Source organism: Tauraco erythrolophus, chromosome 9, assembly GCF_009769465.1.
Source record: "Tauraco erythrolophus isolate bTauEry1 chromosome 9, bTauEry1.pri, whole genome shotgun sequence".
Taxonomy (NCBI): domain Eukaryota; kingdom Metazoa; phylum Chordata; class Aves; order Musophagiformes; family Musophagidae; genus Tauraco; species Tauraco erythrolophus.
The window spans coordinates 34,308,675-34,327,035 of NC_141473.1; the positions used below are offsets into that span (position 1 = coordinate 34,308,675).

At 40.2% G+C, this 18,361-nt stretch overlaps 1 protein-coding gene across 1 annotated transcript in view; it reads left to right on the forward strand.

Annotated features, from left to right (window-relative positions):
- The first annotated feature begins 6,784 nt into the window (after positions 1-6,784).
- CABCOCO1 (ciliary associated calcium binding coiled-coil 1) overlaps positions 6,785-18,361 on the forward strand; it is a 61,378-nt gene continuing 49,801 nt past the window's right edge. The window contains 3 exon segments of the mRNA XM_086616853.1: positions 6,785-6,828; positions 13,534-13,628; positions 14,879-14,914. Coding sequence (XP_086472979.1) covers positions 6,785-6,828; positions 13,534-13,628; positions 14,879-14,914 — 175 coding nt within the window.

Here is an 18,361-nt window from a genome sequence, read left to right on the forward strand (position 1 = left end):
TTTTCCAGGGTACAACACTGAGTCGTGAGCTGTGTAAACACTGCAGCTGCACTCAGCCCTTCACAGGGAAGGCAACCACCAATATGCCCTGATACAGGCTCCAAGATTTCTTAGGAGTGTGGGGGAATTGCAGTTTTACTGTAGGCTGGACGGGGAAGGGAAGAGCTTGGGAATCTGTAGGGACAGACCTGGAGTGGGAAGGGGTGAGTCAGGGGCTGTGGCAGCTGCTTTTGCTGCTCCCAGTATACTGCCTCACTTTACAACCCACACTGTGCCCATCTGCAGACACTAGTGCAGGGACCGGGTACCTTAGGCCTCCTGAATTTGTCACAGAAGCACTCAGGATTTGAAATAATTGTCTCTAGTTTGTTTCCATGACAGCTTGGGAGTGAAAAGGGGCAGAAGCAAACCAGACAGTATGCACAGTGGTCGCCATTTAAGAGTAACCACGTGTCTAATAGTACCTTGTGCTTACAGTGGCTGTTTCCTGTTCTATCTAACTTAAGCAAGAAGGACAACCGTATCTTCCATGCCTCCGCTGACTCTCTTCCCTTTTTTTCTCCTGATGCCCCTGCAACTTTGTAGCATCATCTTGTCCTTTGTTACTAAAGTCAAAAAGTCACTGAAACTTCAACCCTTCTCCTCCCTCCTGCTTTCCCTCTCCTTTTTCTCCTATGAGTCTAGCTGTACTTCCTCCTGTTTCTCAGTCCTTGAAAAATCTTTGGAGGCTAAACTAAGGCACAAATGCACCATGCATCCATTTGAACACCCCTTTGTGGCTCCAGAACAATGTCTAGTATTCTTGTTCTTATTAGGAAATCTGTTGATTTTCCTATCTTAGTTTTAAATACCAAGCAAAAGAAAATCTTCCTAGTGAAGCCTGGGCCAGGTGGAGGGGAATGCAGAAGGCTGTAACGCCCCTGCAGTATGTACCACCGTGTATGTGTGTTTTAGTGCCTGATGACGCCACTGAGAAATTGTGTCTCTAGACATCACCTCCTCATAGGCCAAACTCTAAATTCACTTTTGGATTTGCTCTATGTTTCTTGTTCTTGCCAGGGTCTTGGATGTGGTCTTGGAGGTGGTATCTGAATCCTTCTCTTTGTTGTTTCTACTGACTCTGATATTGTGGCTCACTTTTGCTTTCTCCTCGTTGTCGAGTCTTTGTTTCTATGACTATCTCTGTACCGCAGTGTGGAGATATGTGCATTAGCTATGTGGGTTTTTTTTTTAAGATATTAACATTATAACTGCAAAGGCTGTTACCCAGGAAATATTTGGATCATTTCACAGTGGATATCTGAATCTTATTAGTGGGTAGTGGAGGTTACAAAATTCTCATACTCTCTCCTAGAAATATTTGGAAGGATTTTATGTGTGTCTCTGCAAAACCATTTAATTCAGCATTCTGACTATCTGGTTATAAAGTCGATTGTATATTAGATTTGGTTTATGAAAAAGAGACAGTGAGATTCAATGGACTGCATTAAAATCTTGAATAGGAAATAAGATACAAAAACATTCCTCCTGGATATATTGCGTTATGAGTTCTGTGACTGAACATTATTTTCTATTTATATTTAGTGAATTATTTACTCTAAATAGATTAATTACAAAGATGAATCTGAAAACAAAGCAATATCTCTCAATGTATAGCTGCTTGATTTTGTGGGGTGGGAGTGGGTTTTTTTTGATTACCTAACCTATTGAGAGAATCCATGAATCTTTATTATACTACTTAATGGCCTGGAAACGCATTACAACAGCATAGTAGCTTATTTATAGCTATATAAAGTTAAATTACTTTTAATGAGACATTTGCATACAATTATTGCAATCACACTGAAATGGAACAGCCACCTCAGCAGATTTTTGAGACTTTTACTGAAGAACTCTGAGGATTTCCCTTTGCAGCTGCTGGAAAAAGTGAAGTTCTGACCAGTTATCCAGGATGCAGTATATGCACTACCGCTGTTTCTGGAATGAGGGAGCCCGTGTTGTTCCAAATTAAACAGTAAACACTGATTCCCCTGAGAAGCCCGATAGGCTCGGTGCAAAATATGAGTAACTAATGTTTTCATGGATGTCAGCTCTCATGGTAAGTCTGTTTTCTATTTCAATTAATATTTTGCATAAATCAGTGTCTCAGTAAAATAAGCAATACCAGACTGAAAAGAACACAAGGCAACTGTAATTAAGCCACATGTTTAGTAATGTGCTGAACAAACAATGGAAAAAATTACTCTTTGGTTACTAAATCAATTGTAATCAACCTCATTCCGCCCACTCATCCACCTCTATGAGGGGATAATACAGCTGTAGATATCGGGAACAAATCCAGCAAGTAAATTAATAAAACAAAATTGGTGGTTCAGCTACACGTGTTGGCGTGAACGCATTACTCCCTACAGCTTTATCTCTACAAAAATCTTTTTGCTCCCAGAGGGCACTTTAAAATACATACTATTAAAATAAATGTAAAGAAATTACTCAGCCTTATAATTATAGCATCTTTTAAGAGTTTCCCTGCCTGTTGCCAAATAGTTTGAAATATGATGGATTATTGCTAACAAACTATTTATCTCCCATAGCGGGACATAATCTATGGGCTTATATTGCTTCAATCTGTATAAAGTGAAGAAGACTTTCAGAATATCTGGTGTCAGTTTGCTGTTAGGCAGCTCGTCAAGCTCAAAATCATCACATGAGATAGGGGATTCAGTGGCGCAGTGATGACCATCAAATGGTATGGGATAACAAGTCAGTATGATTCTGCCATTTTGACGTAAATACAAGATAGTACAGGTCATCATTCCTCAAACCTTCCCTAAGAGATGTAGCAGAGGAAAGGCATTTCCTGCCTACCAGAGAGAGGGGAAAGATGCAATGGGGCGGGTTTAGTGTCTTCTGTAGTCTGAAGCCAAAACTTCGATTCTTGTTAGCTACATGTAAGGCTTGGCAACTGGTCATGGCTGCTGCCTGTTCTGCTGTGGTGTATCACGCGTTCCTGCCAAAAAGGAGTGGTGCTGATAACTAGAAAAAGCACAAAAAAAGTGACTGCTCATGTGCATGTGTTTGCAAGAAGGAGCAAGGCGGCGTCCTTGTCACAGGAGAGGGGAGTCCCAAGGCAGCTCTGCTGCACCTGTCCGGAAACTAGTGTGGATAGAACTGGACCGCAGGCTGAACCCTGTCATTAATTTTAAAAATCTGTCATAAACAAGCGTTTACAATCCTTGCTAACTGCAACAAAGGAAAGTCGGCTGAGTTACCAATGACTCTAGATTTGGTTGTCTGGCAAATTGCAGTATTCACAAATGGTATGAAGTGTTTGGGAATTCATCTTGGGTGAAAAGCACCCAGAAGAGTGTGCTTAATGCTTTTATCTTATTAACCTGTAATTATAAGTCAGTGAACTATTTAAAGAGCTAAATACTATTTAAAAATAAAGGCCATCCCCCTGCCAGCTGTTTGGTAGTCTTCAATGAGTAGAGATGGCTTATGGGCACGAAAGAGAATGAAAGAAAGAAGCAAAAGTTTCAAATTCCTGTGTTGAAATTCCCTGGAGATGTTTGTCCAAAGAGGGAAAATCCAGATCCCCAGAGCCTATTCCTAAAGAAAATACAAAACTGCGTTACTTTTCTATATTTCTTATGTAAGAGTCTACTGATCAGGATTTCCCATATAAATGAATGTCAGCTAAATCTTAATTTTTGTGGGCTTCCCACTGAGTAGCCATTATTAAATCCAATAAATACCTTCTACAAATATATATATATATGCACAATGCTAAAAGAGTAATTCTTATTGTAAGAAAAAGGCTTTAGAGCTTTTCTTGTGGTTTATACATATTAATAATTTTTAGTAGATCCTTGTAAACTTAGAAGATATCTAGAAAGTATATGCATTTAATACATAATGAAATCAAGAATTTGAGGGAAGGGGAGATAAACCTTAAAAGAAAATTTAAGTTTGCATGAAAGGTTCAGATACGTACCTTTGGTGATTTTTTTAAAAACGCTTTGAGGTCAAAGTGATGTTAATGCCTTGATGCTCTTGAAAATCCTGGGTGCCTATTATTATATTGAAATCACCTTTTAAAACTCTGTTAGTGGATTGACTAAAACCACAAAAATGAGTGAGAGGCAAAGAGCAGGAAATGCAAGTCCTTATTTTAACTTTTAAGATCATTCTGCCGTAACCAACCTGTGTGTGTATTGGACTGATTTTTTTTCCAGCTTTCTTGACTCCAAAGACATACAAATGTTGCGCGACTAACTGTCTTGAGGTGCCAATAGGTTCAGCTTTGAATATTCAGTGCAATTATGCCATAAGATCTGTGGATGATGATGTGACACCAGGCGTAGACATCACTGGACCTTGTGATTATGTGCAACCGAGTTAGCTGAAGTGCCAACCGCAGCAGCAAGGTTGTGCTCTCATACACCTGCTTTGAACGTTTGGTGATAGAGGCTACAGTGACAACTAGATAAAGAAAACATTAAATTATGCAGAAAGCATAATGGCGTGGAAGAGTTGTCAGTGTTTGGCTGTGTTTGCAGATCTTCAGTGGGAAGTGGAATAGAACAGGTTCCCTGCAAGCCCATTTATTTCTTTCAATGTTGCTATCTTATAAGGTAGTTGGAATAATATAGAGCATGCAAATAATCCTGGCATTAGAATGCACAGCTACTCCCTGGGCATAGAATTGCTCTTCTTGGGAGGGTGTTGGATGCAACAATGTAGATGCTGCTGCACTAAGGAGAGACAAGTTTACTGATGAGAAGCGGCTGGTCAAGGCAGGAGCCCAGATAAGTGCCTCTTTCTGTACTGTATAGGCATCATAGGTAAAGGGTTAATAATAAGTCCAAGTATCCTCACCAAACCTTAAGTCATTCCAGAGCGAGTAGCAGCCTACCGCTTCTTTCACTCCACCTTTCCTTTATCGGCAAACGGAGAGTATGTGAAATAAATATTGTGACCATATGAAATAAATCCAGGTGAACTGGTATCTACAAACTCACCATATGGTAACTGGTTTGAGATGTCAGTACTGTGAGTTGGCAGAAGCGGTCACATTTGGTTTGGTGTCTTCAGCTGGCAAGGGGCCGAATGTACTGCTAGCAATCGCTTACTGTTCCGTTTACAAAAGCAATGCCAAGAAATGCTCATGCAACTGAAGGATGGGAGGCTGAGCGGGATGTGAGTCAGACCCTGAGTCAGCTATCCTCCAAACAGCCAAAAGCTGCTTTATCATGTATTACTGCCAATGCACTTGAGAAGTAAGTATCGCTCCAGGGGGATGTTGGTTACTGGGGAGGGGGATGCTGGAGGAGCCATTACACCTTGTTCCCCAGCACCCTGCTAGTGGGTGGCTGTAGGGCTGCTGTGCTACGGTCACAGCTCCTCTTGGCTTTCTCAAGCTGTGCTTCGACCCATTTAAAACCTTTGTGTATCATGGTGGTACAGGCACTATGGAGCTAGGGATGCTCAGGGGAGCGCCTGAGTGTCTCCCAGCTAGACTGACGGGCTGAGGTGTGGAGTATCAGCTACTTCCTAGGAGTGGCAATGTTGTCCTACTGAAATCACATAAAGCTCAGTGGTCTTACGGTGTTTATATCCGTTTTAAGTAGAGGAAATCAAACGGAAGTGAAGGATAAAGAGAACAAATGTTGGCTTCATCAAGATTTATAACATGTCAAAACCCAGGAGAAAAATTTGCCATAATGATCTAACAGATGAAAACGAGTTGCTCTGTATTACTAATGGACAGTTTACATTACAAAGCCACTATCCCATATTACACACTATGCATACGTTATATAGCGTCCTCCCTATCTTGAGTGGATAAATAACATTAGCACAAAGCCAAGAAGATTTACGACAAGAATGAATCTCTCTCTATTACTCTTTTCTGACCGTTTCTGTAAGTATTTCTATCGTGTATGAACTACTTCACTGGCCAAGCTAATTCCTGGAGTAACTCCCTTGGCTCCAGTGGAAGCACTCCAAAGATGATTTTGTAGCTGTACACTAAAATAGATCATACATCCAAGAGATGGATGTTATAAAACGAAGTACTCATGCTAATTGGCAATGACATCATCCCATCACCCCAAAGCAAGTGGATTGCCTCTAGCCTCCATTACAGCCATTTCTATCAAAGACCAGTCGTTTCTTTCTTTTCTTTTTCTATTGTTTGTATTCTAAAGCAATTAGCTCCTTGAAAACTACTTTTCCTTTCATCTGGAGACAGATTCTAGTTCTTCTTATGTTTTCAGTTTTACTAGAAGCCAATATGGTGTTGCTTGTTCTGACAGAAGTGTATCACTGTCACCTCACAACCGAAGATCTCAAAGCACATTGCCCATCTTATGCCTTGTAACACTCAGATGATAAAGAGGTACTGTTGAAGATACTTAATAGGCAAGAGGATTTAAAACTCTGTCTTGCCTTGAAAATTCTAATGGATTTAGAGTGCTTGCACGTAGGGAATGGTCCTTCCACATCCACATACCAGTTGTTCCTTCTGGTGGAAATCTGAACATTGTTTGGTGGACTGTGCATCTAAATGGATTTCAGGTTGTGGGTGGAGGTTACATCAGCACACTGACAGTTTGAGTATGGTCTTGGATCTGCTGCAACAAGTTGTTATGTTTCTTCCTAGCATGTGTTTCAGATCACTGCAGAATTATCACATCATCATACAAATGATTAATTCTCTTTTGAATCCAGGAGGGAACCAAATACAAAAGGAAACTGCATATGCACAATTTCAGAATTTTAAATGGGAGCTGCTGCTAAAAGGCTTGTAGGAAAATCCTGCTATACATACTGAGGTGAGAAAAATGTCTTTATAGTTTTAAAATTTCAGATCTAATTTTTCCAAGATGAAAAAAAATACCAAAGTTGTGTTAATTATGCATGTACAAAAGTACGGGAAATGCAGGAAGTCTTGAAATTATGAGAAAAGTCTGATGTTCTATTTAATATTTAATTTCATTGACACCCCCCCATAATTAACAAAAAGCTAAATTGTGCCTGAACTTTTCAAAATGCATATGGACTGACAATAAGTATGAACATTTTCAATCTTAAAGGAATAAAATTGAGAAAATGGCAAGCAATCAGAAACAAAAGTTACATTAGATGCCTAACTATTGTATCTGCAGTGGCCACTGCTACTCCTATTATAATACACAAGAGAATTTGAAAGCATTTAGGTTTGCTTTTTCAGCTGACAATCCGCCGCAGGTGCTGTGCTATTATAAATAACTATTCAGCTGTTATGCATTATTGCCTGAATCACCATTTTGAACCTGAAGTATAAGCTGTACAACCCATAGATCAAATCCAAGAAATTTGCTCTTGTTTACAATGTAGTTATTTTAAAGGAAGAAAATACTCAGGAAATCAAACTCACAAAGAATTTTAATTATGCCACTTGTTCCTAGGAGCAGTATTACAGTTTCACATTCCAACACTGTGCATGGGAAATGAAATACACAACACCTGTTAACAATACATACTCTGATGAATGCTTGGCTAAAAATGGGTTTCTAGTATGTTTAGGGTTTTTTTAATTATATAGGGTGGGGAGAAAGAAGATTGAGTCCATTTTTTCCATAACCAGACAAATATTGTAATGATTTACATTTTATTAATGTCAGATGAATCATATAGAGATTTTTTTTGACTGATACAGAGATAATTATGATTGCCATTATTACATGAGTGATAATGGGATTCATGAATAGCAGCAAAAGGTGTAGGTAAGACTGGAAAAATGGTTTTCATTATAATCCTCTACTTGCAGCCTCTGATTTTTAGTTCTTATTTGGCATCAAAAATTTACATGGCTGAGTTCAACTTAAAAAATGCTTTATTTGGATTGCATTCAATTTCTCTGTATTTTCAAGAAAATAAGTTTTCACTGTGGCTATGAGAAAAAATATTTTTCTTCTATGTATATAAAACATCCAGTTACAGTTTATACTTTAAAAAGTGGCAGAGGCAGTTAAAATTTAAATAGTCATTTATCAAGAGTAATGTCTCTGTTGGCTTGGGTAACATGGGGAAGCTGGTTACCAAACAGTAATGTGTGATAGCGTAAAAGCAAGAGGTAGAAGAAAAATTAGATTGTGCTTGATAGACCAAGGAGATAAAACTTTAAGTCAGTTTTGTGTAGGAAAGCCTATAATCATCTTTTGAAACTAAATCTGGTTTTGGAGCTTGATTTTCTTTTCATCAAAGGAAGTCTCAAAATTTACAGCGGAGGAAGTAAAGAGGAAGAAATCACAGTTGAAAGAGCATCCTCGATCCTCCATTTCTGGGACTTTCCATTTTTACTGCATTCAAGTTCTCATTGATAATTTTATAAATAAGTAACAGCTCAGTCCTACCAGCCTCATGTAGGCTGAACTGCTCTGGATTTTGCTGTGCATGGATGAGCTGCTGTCCTGCTCAGGTGGCTGCAACGCTGAGTTAAGGGATCCAGTGGTGAAGCAGTGGAACAAGTTGCCCAGAGAAGTTGTGGATGCCCCATCCCTGGCAGTGTTCAAGGCCAGGTTGGACGAGGCTTTGGGCAACCTGGTGTAGTGGAGGGTTTCCCTGCCCATGGCAGGGGGGTTGGAACTAGATGATCTTTAAGGTCCCTTCCAACCCTAACCATTCTATGATTCTATGATCCCTGACTAGGGATGGCAACGGGCGGGTGCATTGCTGGTTCTGAGCAAACTGAAAGGTTGAGGAGAACAACTGGAAATATTACTAATGCAGCTGAACAAAGCCGTGCGCTTCTGAAGACAAATGTTTTCACTGCAGGGTTCCCAGGGAACGAAGGAAGTCGCGGCCTTTACGAAGTACACAAATGGAAGCAATACTTGTATACAAAGTCTGACTCACAGCTCATGTAAAGAATATGACAAACTTCTTAGTCTAATTCATTAACTCTAAATAATGTTCTTTCAAATGCCATCCACAGAAGCAGTTTCTATTGGAGCCATTTTTTTCTCCTTTTGCCACAGATTGTTTTTAAAGAATTATGGGAATGACAACAGTAGAACCAAAGTTCGATTTTTCACAGATGAAACTACAAAATGCATGGAGTAATGTAATTCAGTCAGACAAGTGAGTAAATTATATCTTGGTTGCGACAATGCACCACTTGCTGAATATCAATAAGGATACATTCTCTTCTTTAGAGTAAGAATAATATTTGCTGTTAACGTAAATAGTTCTGAATATCCCTGGCAGTATATGCACAGATGCCAAACAGCATTAAAACTTGAGCAGAATCTCATGCGTTTTGCCGGCGAGGAAGAGGGAAGACTGTGTTCACAGATGTTAAAACAAGGAGGATGATTCATTTACGTTGCTTTATAATAACGAAACTCCATTAACTTCTATCATCTTCCTTCAAATTTCTCCTCAAGTAAATGAGAAAAGCATGAGCTCATGTTCAAGGAACATTGTCAAACAGTTCACCGAGGCTGTCGTTCTGCTTCTAAATTTCCTAGGATAACCATGTGGTTAACTCTGCTCCCAGAGGATCAAAATTTGCCATTGTTCTTCGTAACTCATCAGTCACAAGTATCAACAGGGTATGCCTGGGTGCTCAAGCTGAGGGAAAGACTGGGTGACGTGAGCTGTGCCCCATCTTTGTCTTCCTTTGAATTTTGAGTTCCAAGATACCAAAGAACTCAAGAACGGGTTAGACTAGGTTAGACTAATTAGACTTTCTCTCTCCAAGAGGCTCATTTTAGATTCTGCCTCAACTAAATCAATAAATTGCTTTAATAAATGTCTTATGGAAGCTTTGACCCCAGTTCTAGAAGAAATCCATGAATGTTCCTTATGACATCACAGGCAGAGCTGGTCTGTAGTTAAAGTGATATTCTTAGCACAAATATATGTGCTGGCCTCAGGTCCTCTGCTCAATGAGTTTTATTTTTACTAGGAGTAATATACTTAAGCTCTCTAGAGCTCTGCAAATTCATTTTTTACATGCAACTACATAATCTTTTTGGACTGAATATGGACATTAACTCCTCCTTGCAGCTCTCTATAAACATCTGCTTGCACAGCAGATATTTCAAATTCAGAATCCAGGAAGGAAAGTGCTCCCAGGACTGATTACTGAGTTATATACCCTTTTATTTTAATGTACTCTGCCAAGATGAGTCCATAACCTCAAATGAGTCAGGGAAGGAAAGGGGAAGGGCAATAACAAACAGCTTCATCGTAATTTTAAACATATTGCCTAGTGATCACGGAATAACCTTTATGGTTAGATATTTAAGGAGACTACACGGACCCATTCTTCCTGAGTGTGCTCATCCACTCACTGGGATTTGTACTCTGTGACTCCAGCTGCACAAGGAGAAGACACATGTGTCATCTACCCCAATTTTATTGCTTGATTGTGGTGTCAGGGACACTTAGGGTTTTTTTGCTAGACTGCACAGTGACAAATTTCACTGTCTTGATTAGACTCCACTCTGTACAGTGGAGACACACTTGCCATACTGACTCTCCAGGTATTGCTGCTGTAGTTGTGATCCTGCTCCAAGACATCACTTAAACATTATGTCCCAGTAATTCAGGCTTGCCAGTCCATATTAAATACATAAAGAATCACTGAGGCGTCTTGGAAGCTGTTTGTGTAGTCCAACAAGCAAACTGTTGACAAATGTACAAAGAAAAAACACAGTCAATTTAAACTGGAAATAGTGACAAGCTTAAAGTTGCACGCAGATCCAGGCTGGTATAAAAGTGTCAGGGCGTTTTTTTCAGAAGATGGTTTCGTAAGCTCCAGTATACAAGCCAACTTGTGTCTTGGGTAATTATAGTCTCTCTATTGAAAATCCTCCTGTAATTTCAGCTGGATGTATTTTTTCACTTACTGCCCTAAATTGTTATATGTTATTCTAAAAGCTGGTTAACATCATACAGAGAAGGTTGCAAAAAATCAATAGAGCTTCACAACAAAGGCATGAAAGAAGTAAAATATGAAATCTCTGAAAGAAACGATGTTCCCATTTGGGGGCAAAAGGGCAAGGACAACGGAATCGGTGAATTTATATTCTTTCGCAGGCTTTGCTATGTTATTAAAATGTAATAATGGTTTCAGGCTTTTACTTTACGCAGTTGTGCCTTTCTGTCTCCTTTGGTCTGCCAACAGAATGAAACAATAGTTCAAACTGAAAAGTCAAGTTTTGACTATTGAAATGAAATTTGAAGACAGTTTGCCTAAAAGACAAATGTCTTGTCTTTTGCATGGAGCTTCATATTCCAGTTCATCCAAACTTTTCAAGATTAATGGTAGTTTATATCTTTAGGAGAGACAGAGGAGATGGGAATCCAAGCTCAAAAGGTAGTTTGAAGAAAAAATATATACGTATATTTTATAAAAGAACAACTTACATATATGTGTTTAATATAGAATATGTATAATATATAATATAAGTATATATGAAATTGTATTTAACAACTTTTATAATATATTTTGTTGTTTAATTTGGGTTATTCCTTCTGGTAATTTTTCTTACTATGTTAATTGGCATGTTCTGTACTGCACAACGTGTTCCCCTCAAGAATATAGCTGTCTGTGAAATGATGCTTTCCTATGAGCTCTCAATAAACCCAAAGACCTACGTTAAGCTTATGTTAAATTATTTGTTTGTTCATTGTCACCAGTGTTCTCATGTCTGTATAAGTCTTAGAAAGTGAATTCCTATCCTGAGGGACTTAGAGTCACTCCATGGCCAGCACTGTTCTTTTTGTCTCTTGTCTTGAATTTGAGAATTCTTAGTGGATTGTTCTGGTCTGAATGCTGACTGTGAGGAGTCCTTCAGATCTACAGAAATTTTTGGTTTTGTTTTAGCAATTGATGACCTTGGGGTAGGTAGTCTGAAATAGCTGCACTATAAATTATCCATATTGCTTTACATTATGCATCAGGTCTCATAGATTCTTGAACTAAACGATATTTGGAGGGTAAAAAAATCCTTAGCTTTCTTAACTCACATTGATAGCATACTGCAATGCTATAGGCACGTTTATATTGCTTCTACAATGTAATGCATAGGAACAGACTGTCTTGAACTACTGGGTTAAATAAATTCATATTTCTTCTTGAAGTTCTTGTTGGCAGGAAAAAATACAGGTCCCCTGGAGATGGACTGCATGTCCTTTTAAGTCTTTTCTATCTAATTTCTAAGATTTCTATGAACCTCAATTCAATTTCTTGGCACTAGGTATAGCAGTCTTTTGGCGAAGATCAAGAATAGAATCAATCTAATATTTGCTTTTATCCTCCATTGAGCCACTTCTCTTTATGAGGAGAGGATAATGGAATCATTGATAGAGTACATGTTTTACTACTTTCATTTCTCCGTATGCATATTGTTTTGAATAATTGAAAATTTATGATTTGCTAAATTTAACTTGTACTTTCTCATTGTTGGGCCAAGTACTAACGTTAGCAGTCTCTCAAAATCACTATCAGATCCCATGAAAGTTTTACCTACCTGTTAATTAAATACAGTGACAGATTCTGAGCTAGATTGTATTGAAGAATGGTGAGCTCGAAGAAGCAGCATCTCTCCCTAAATAACTCGGGACTCTGTCCATCCTGCTGCTGATACACTGAAACAGTTACGCTCTTGTACTCATGTCTTACTTTAATTGGATGTTGCCTGAGAAATGGCAGAATTATCTTTTTATTTTAAAAACAAGTTTCTCTCACAACCTGGGATTTATGTGCTTTTTTTTTTTTCTAGTACGTAATCATGCCCTGAATTTTTCTCTAAAGATTTACGGTATGCAAAACAGAAGAACATTACCTAGAGGGAATACTGTTCCCTGGATAGAGTGTCTGTGATGAATGTAACAAAGGAGCCAGGAGAGGATGATTAATTACTATGTTAATGCACCTATGTACAGTAACGCATGACTCGTTAGTAAGAGCCATGTAACACTAATGTACTGTTGCTTTCACAAATCATCCATTTCTTACTAAGAGGGTCAAACCCAAATGCTGTGTGCAAGATCTCCATACGTGCCGCTGTTTTTTTTTGATCCTTGTCCCACAGGGCAAGAATTTAAGCAATTTGTTGTCGTGAGGGCTGGCAGCCAGGGGAGCTATACGTCCATCTGATGATGTTGTAACAAGCAAGGCTCCGCTAGGAATTTCCATCTGCTTTTCTTCCTGAATTTGCTTACGTATAATCACCATGCTTGGTGATGCTTAATTAAAGGTGAATGGAAAAATGTTTTCAACTGAATGTTTCCATAGGATCTCTGTCAATAGGAGGATGTGTGAGTAGGCTCGGAGTTTACAGAAACTTTGCATTTTTAGAAGGCGACTTCTGAGAAATCATTCATTTTCTTGAACTCATAAACTTTATCTACTGCTGAAATGCAAAGATTTCTGCAAGCGAGTACTAAAATCAGGCTGAATCACCTTGGTTATTAAAACTGGAGGACTTAGTGGAATATTTTGGAGCCCTCTTGCAGCTGCTGGTTTTGTTCCAATTGCAGGTGGCCTACACCTTCAATGCCCTGTAAAGCTTCACGTGCATCGGTGACCTTCTTTCCCCTTCTAACATGGGCCTGGGTGATGCAGGTGAGTCTGCTCCCTCCCCAAAAGTTGTGATCTACTGAGGAAGAGGAAGGTACTTCTAGGAAGACAGCAGTGTAGTTTATTGTGCAGGGAGCAGCTTGGAATTGCTGCATTCATGATGCTTCCCAGCATCATTAGCAAAATGAAAAATAGGACCTGATAAAAATTGAGCAGAGAAAGCTGCCCCTGCCAGGGCTGAGTGTAAGTGGGCCACGTGGTTATCTTTAACAGGCTAGAGGTGGCTCGGGCACCAGGAGCTGAATAGCTTTAATCAAAGACAGAAAGAAGATGACAGAAAGAAAGCGTTCTGTCCAAGATACTCATGGGCTGGGCGATACTGGTCTTGGCAAAATAACCTCAGAAGCCTGAACTCTGATTGCTTATCAGATAAGCAGAAAAGCACTTATTGTGTAACACTGTGTAAGGTCTGATTTTCATATATGATCTGTTTAAATTACACAAGCGGGAACCTTTGCTCTTAACACAGCTGCATCAGTGGAGAAGGGGGTCTATAGCAGGAGCTGTTATTCTCTGGCCCGGAGTGTCTGTGACCATTATCAATCATAGAAAATCTACTGTGGTTACCTGTTGTAGGGGAAAAGACTAGATCAGAGATTTAAGATCGCTAGTTCTGTGTTGCACTTTGTCCTGCATTTGAAGGAAATTAAAAAGCTGCCTTAAATACTCACATGTGCATACAAATGTGGGGTTTGTAAACATGAAGGATCCACATGAAATTAGAAGGAATGGCTTGATACTACTGTTGAATCTTTTTTTGTTGGTATCTTTTTTTATAGCTAACCTTCGTGACACTGACTATCTAAAAATTTACATTAAAAAGTAGGAAGTTCAGAAGCTCACTACTAGAAATGTGGGCTGAGCTTCAGTCAGTGCTCAGCTTCAATCAACCTGCTTAGTGTAGGTTTTGTGTAAGAAAGAATACAGTCCTTTAATATTGAGTAAGAAAAGTAGAATTAGCTTCTTCTAAGGGCTTTGAGCCTCCATGTCTTCTACATTGAAAGCAGTCATGGAAGTCAGTGGGTGTTTTCGGTACCAGAGGAATGCAGGGCTAAGTCCAAAATCTACCTGTTACCAACTAGATAACATCAGAATGAATGTATATAATCTTATATTGCATCCAAATATCACTTTTAATTCCCCAGTTTTTATGCCTTACTGTGTGCGGTGCTTGCAGCTCTGAATAATGTTCTTATTTGGTTAGATTTATATACACAGTAAAAGGGGAAGTAACTGCAGCTGTACTGCTGTCAGCTACAGAGCATGGCACAAATCGTAGGAATTCACAGTGTGGGCTCTACACAGAGCCAAGCAATTCTTTAAAATACTATGAATAATTCTACAAAACACTGCAGGATCCAGCTCTCTGAACCTCATTCAAACAGATTTCTGACTCTTTTTGGAAGCGCGATTGGTGTATGTGTGTCAGTGAGGGTCAGGGTGTTTGAGGAGTTACGTACATGTTGAATCTCAAACTATAAATTGGAATCTTAGCAGGTAACGGGCAGGTTCTCATCTCTTGTGACCCAGCAAAGACACGGGTTCTGTACTTAGTGGTTTCCACATTTTAAGAAACTGATGATGACAACCTTCAGAAAGTGGCAAACTGCTCAGAAACAGTAGCAGACCTTGAAACAGCTGCAGAAATCCCAGGAGGTCCTTGCTTTATGTGGGGTACGGCAAAGAAATTGTTTTGTCATACCAGCTCTCTCAGCCCATCAATAAACTTTGCAAAATACGTTAGCTTTTTCTTTGTTCTCATTACTGTTTGCTCACCAAATGCTTGCATTTTACTTGATCTTGCAGGTAAGTGCTGTTACTCTGAATTGTTGTTGCTGCTGTGAGTCTGTACGCAACGCAAATCTGACAGAGAAGATGTTTCACCATAGCTTAGTTTATTAGTCTTCTAAATTAAAAAAAAAAAAACCAAAAAGAATAGGAAGAGAAGAAACAAAAAATACTGACATATGTCATAATGAAAATGCAATTCAGTCTCTAAGTCGTCTTCCACTTACAATAGCTTGTAAATGATCCCTAAATTGTACGTAAAATATGAACCCTTAAGTCCAGATCCTTAGCTGGAGTAACTCTGTATCCCTCCATTGGTCCCAACAGACCTGCTGATTTATGCCTGCTGACATCTGAGCCATAGTAATTGGTGTTGACATTCTTGGACTGTATTTAGGTTTAGGTATTTAGTTCAAACATGGTTTTCACGAAGCTGAAAACATTGGGATGTTGTTAGGGTAACTGAAGGGATAACTGCATGATGCTGTCCTTATAATTGTTATTCAAACGATGCTTACAGTAGTTACTGGCACCTTCTGGATGAGGAAAACTTTTAAGATCTAAATTAAAACGGGCATGGAAACATTGCTTCATGGTGCATGATGTTTCTCTCTCCACGCAGGCCTTGAGGCGGCGGTCCCTGGATGGCGAAGGCAGAGGCGGGCGCTGGCCCGGTGGCGACGCAGCCCCCGGTGCGCGGGAGCGCCTCGGACCTTCGCCGCCGCCTTCTCGCCAGGACTGCGCTTCTCGCGGGCTCCATGGCGGTTTCCAAGCACGCTCTGTCCCAACGCTCCCGGGCCCTCCTTGCAAACGCCACCGCGACGGCGGGAGAGGCGAAGGCGAGCGGGTCCCCGCGGGAGGAGCCCCGCGCCCCGCCGACCGCCCGCGCCGCGCCCCCGTTCCCCGGGCGACGGCGACGCCGAGCGGCGGGCAGCATGGCGGCGCCGGGGCAGGTACTCCCCTCCGCCGCGGTGCTTCTGCTCGCCCCCCCTGCGTTTCCCCGGCGCCGGCTCATCCCGCGGGGGCGGAACGAGGGGCCGCGCCGCTGGCACCGCCGGGGCTGCGTGCGGCGGGGGCTGCGCTGGGGCGGCGGTGCCCGCCCCCTCCCATCGGCGGTGCCCCGGCGCTTTTGGTTTTGGTTGTGTTTTTTTATGTATGTTTTAAATGTCTTCATTAAGTTTCAGATAAGGTAGAAAAGTGAGGTGTGAAGAATGCCACATGGGTATAGACACCTGTGTAACCTTCGTCCCTGAAGGTGTTTAAGGGAGAGACCCCCTCTGGCGGGGCAGTTCCTCCACCAGAAGCCCGTGGAGGCTTTGGCTGGCTCGGGAGTCCGTCCAGCACCTCACCTCACCGCTGAGCTCCTCACCCACCTTCTGCACTTCCCACCACACTCAACAGTTTTCGGTCGGTTACAGATTCTTGGTTGTTGGCATATGGCTGTTTCTGGGCTAATTCCCGGTGGTAGGACTCTCCTGACTTCTGATTGCTGAGGGAAAGACGTACGGTTTCGTTTCAAAGAGCACCAATGGCGTGTCAGCAAGCTCACACCTTGCGTCAGGCAACATCCCGGTTGTCTTTCTCAACTTTTGTTGAGTTGAGCCAGAGTGCTCTAGAGTATTTTGCAAATCCGCATCGTTCATCCTAATACTTGCTTTTTTTCTTGTCTTTGGCCTCCTTCATTTTTTTCTCGTTTTCTTTTTATTTATTTTCTTTGCATTACAATTTTTGACTTGTTTGACAGGGGTGTGATTTCTGACAGGCAACTCATCTCGTGCTGCACGTCAAGAGAAATGTAAGAATACAAGTTATTCCTCCCAAGAACGTACGAGGTGTTGCGTCAGCTCAGAATTTCTCCCTCAAGCCTGTCTATATAGCTGTAGCTACTGTGAGATAATTTTCTTCTGGTTGAACTGCTTTTTCGTCTTAGATGGCCAAGAAGTTACTGTGACTGTCGTGAAAGTGATTAACCACTGTTAGCCGCAGTAATGGTCGCATCTGTTGGCACAAAGCTACCCTAGTGATCATTGGCACAAAAGCTTAGCGTTTAGGTTTCCTTAAATAAATAAATCCTCTTCCATGTGAAATGTATTATTACATATTCTAAATGCTTTTTGAAAAATACATGCATCTTTCACAGTGTTCTCTGTAAATATTTTGGCAGTTGGGACAGCGTAACACTGGGGTAATGCAGTCAGATCTTAGTAGAAGGATTCAAGGTGTACTGTATGGGAAACGACAGGCTGTCAAAAATATATTGTACATCCATTTGAAATGCACCACTGAAATTTTCATCTTTTTTTCTTTGCGGCTTTATAAAAAGAATCTTTAGAGGAATTCAGTGGATGTTGGGGTTTTTTTCCCCACAAATTTTCTGTTCCTTATGTATTGAACTTTGTTCTGCACACAATCAGCTTACCTTTGTGATACTTCCTGCTATACTTTATGATTTATTTTTATTGTAAACTCTGTGGGATTGTGCATTTTTATAAATTAAATTATACAGTTTCCAGTTTTGTCTGAAGCTAGCTTTATGTGGTCTATATGTAAGCTGGAGGGAACACTGTGTTCTGCCACTGTTTTCGTTACATTGTTTCTTAGATCTTGGGACAATTCCTTTTGATTTAAATTGAATATTTTTATAATTGTTCAGACTTGTAATTACTTTCAGCAGAAAGCATATTAGAAAATCTGAATCCCGATCTTAGCGAGTCTTGCCGCTGCTTTATTTTTAACAACGTTTTTTCCAGTAAGTAATCTGTAGCTGAGAAAAACATCAGTAAAGCTTAATGTCATAATACATTTGGTCATCCATAAATCTTGATGTTTGGGCTGTATGAAATTTTTGAAACATATTTTGTTATTAAAAGGATGCTATCAGCATCTGTTGTTTATAATGGTCCTCTGATAGCTTTCTTTCCATATAGGTTTTAT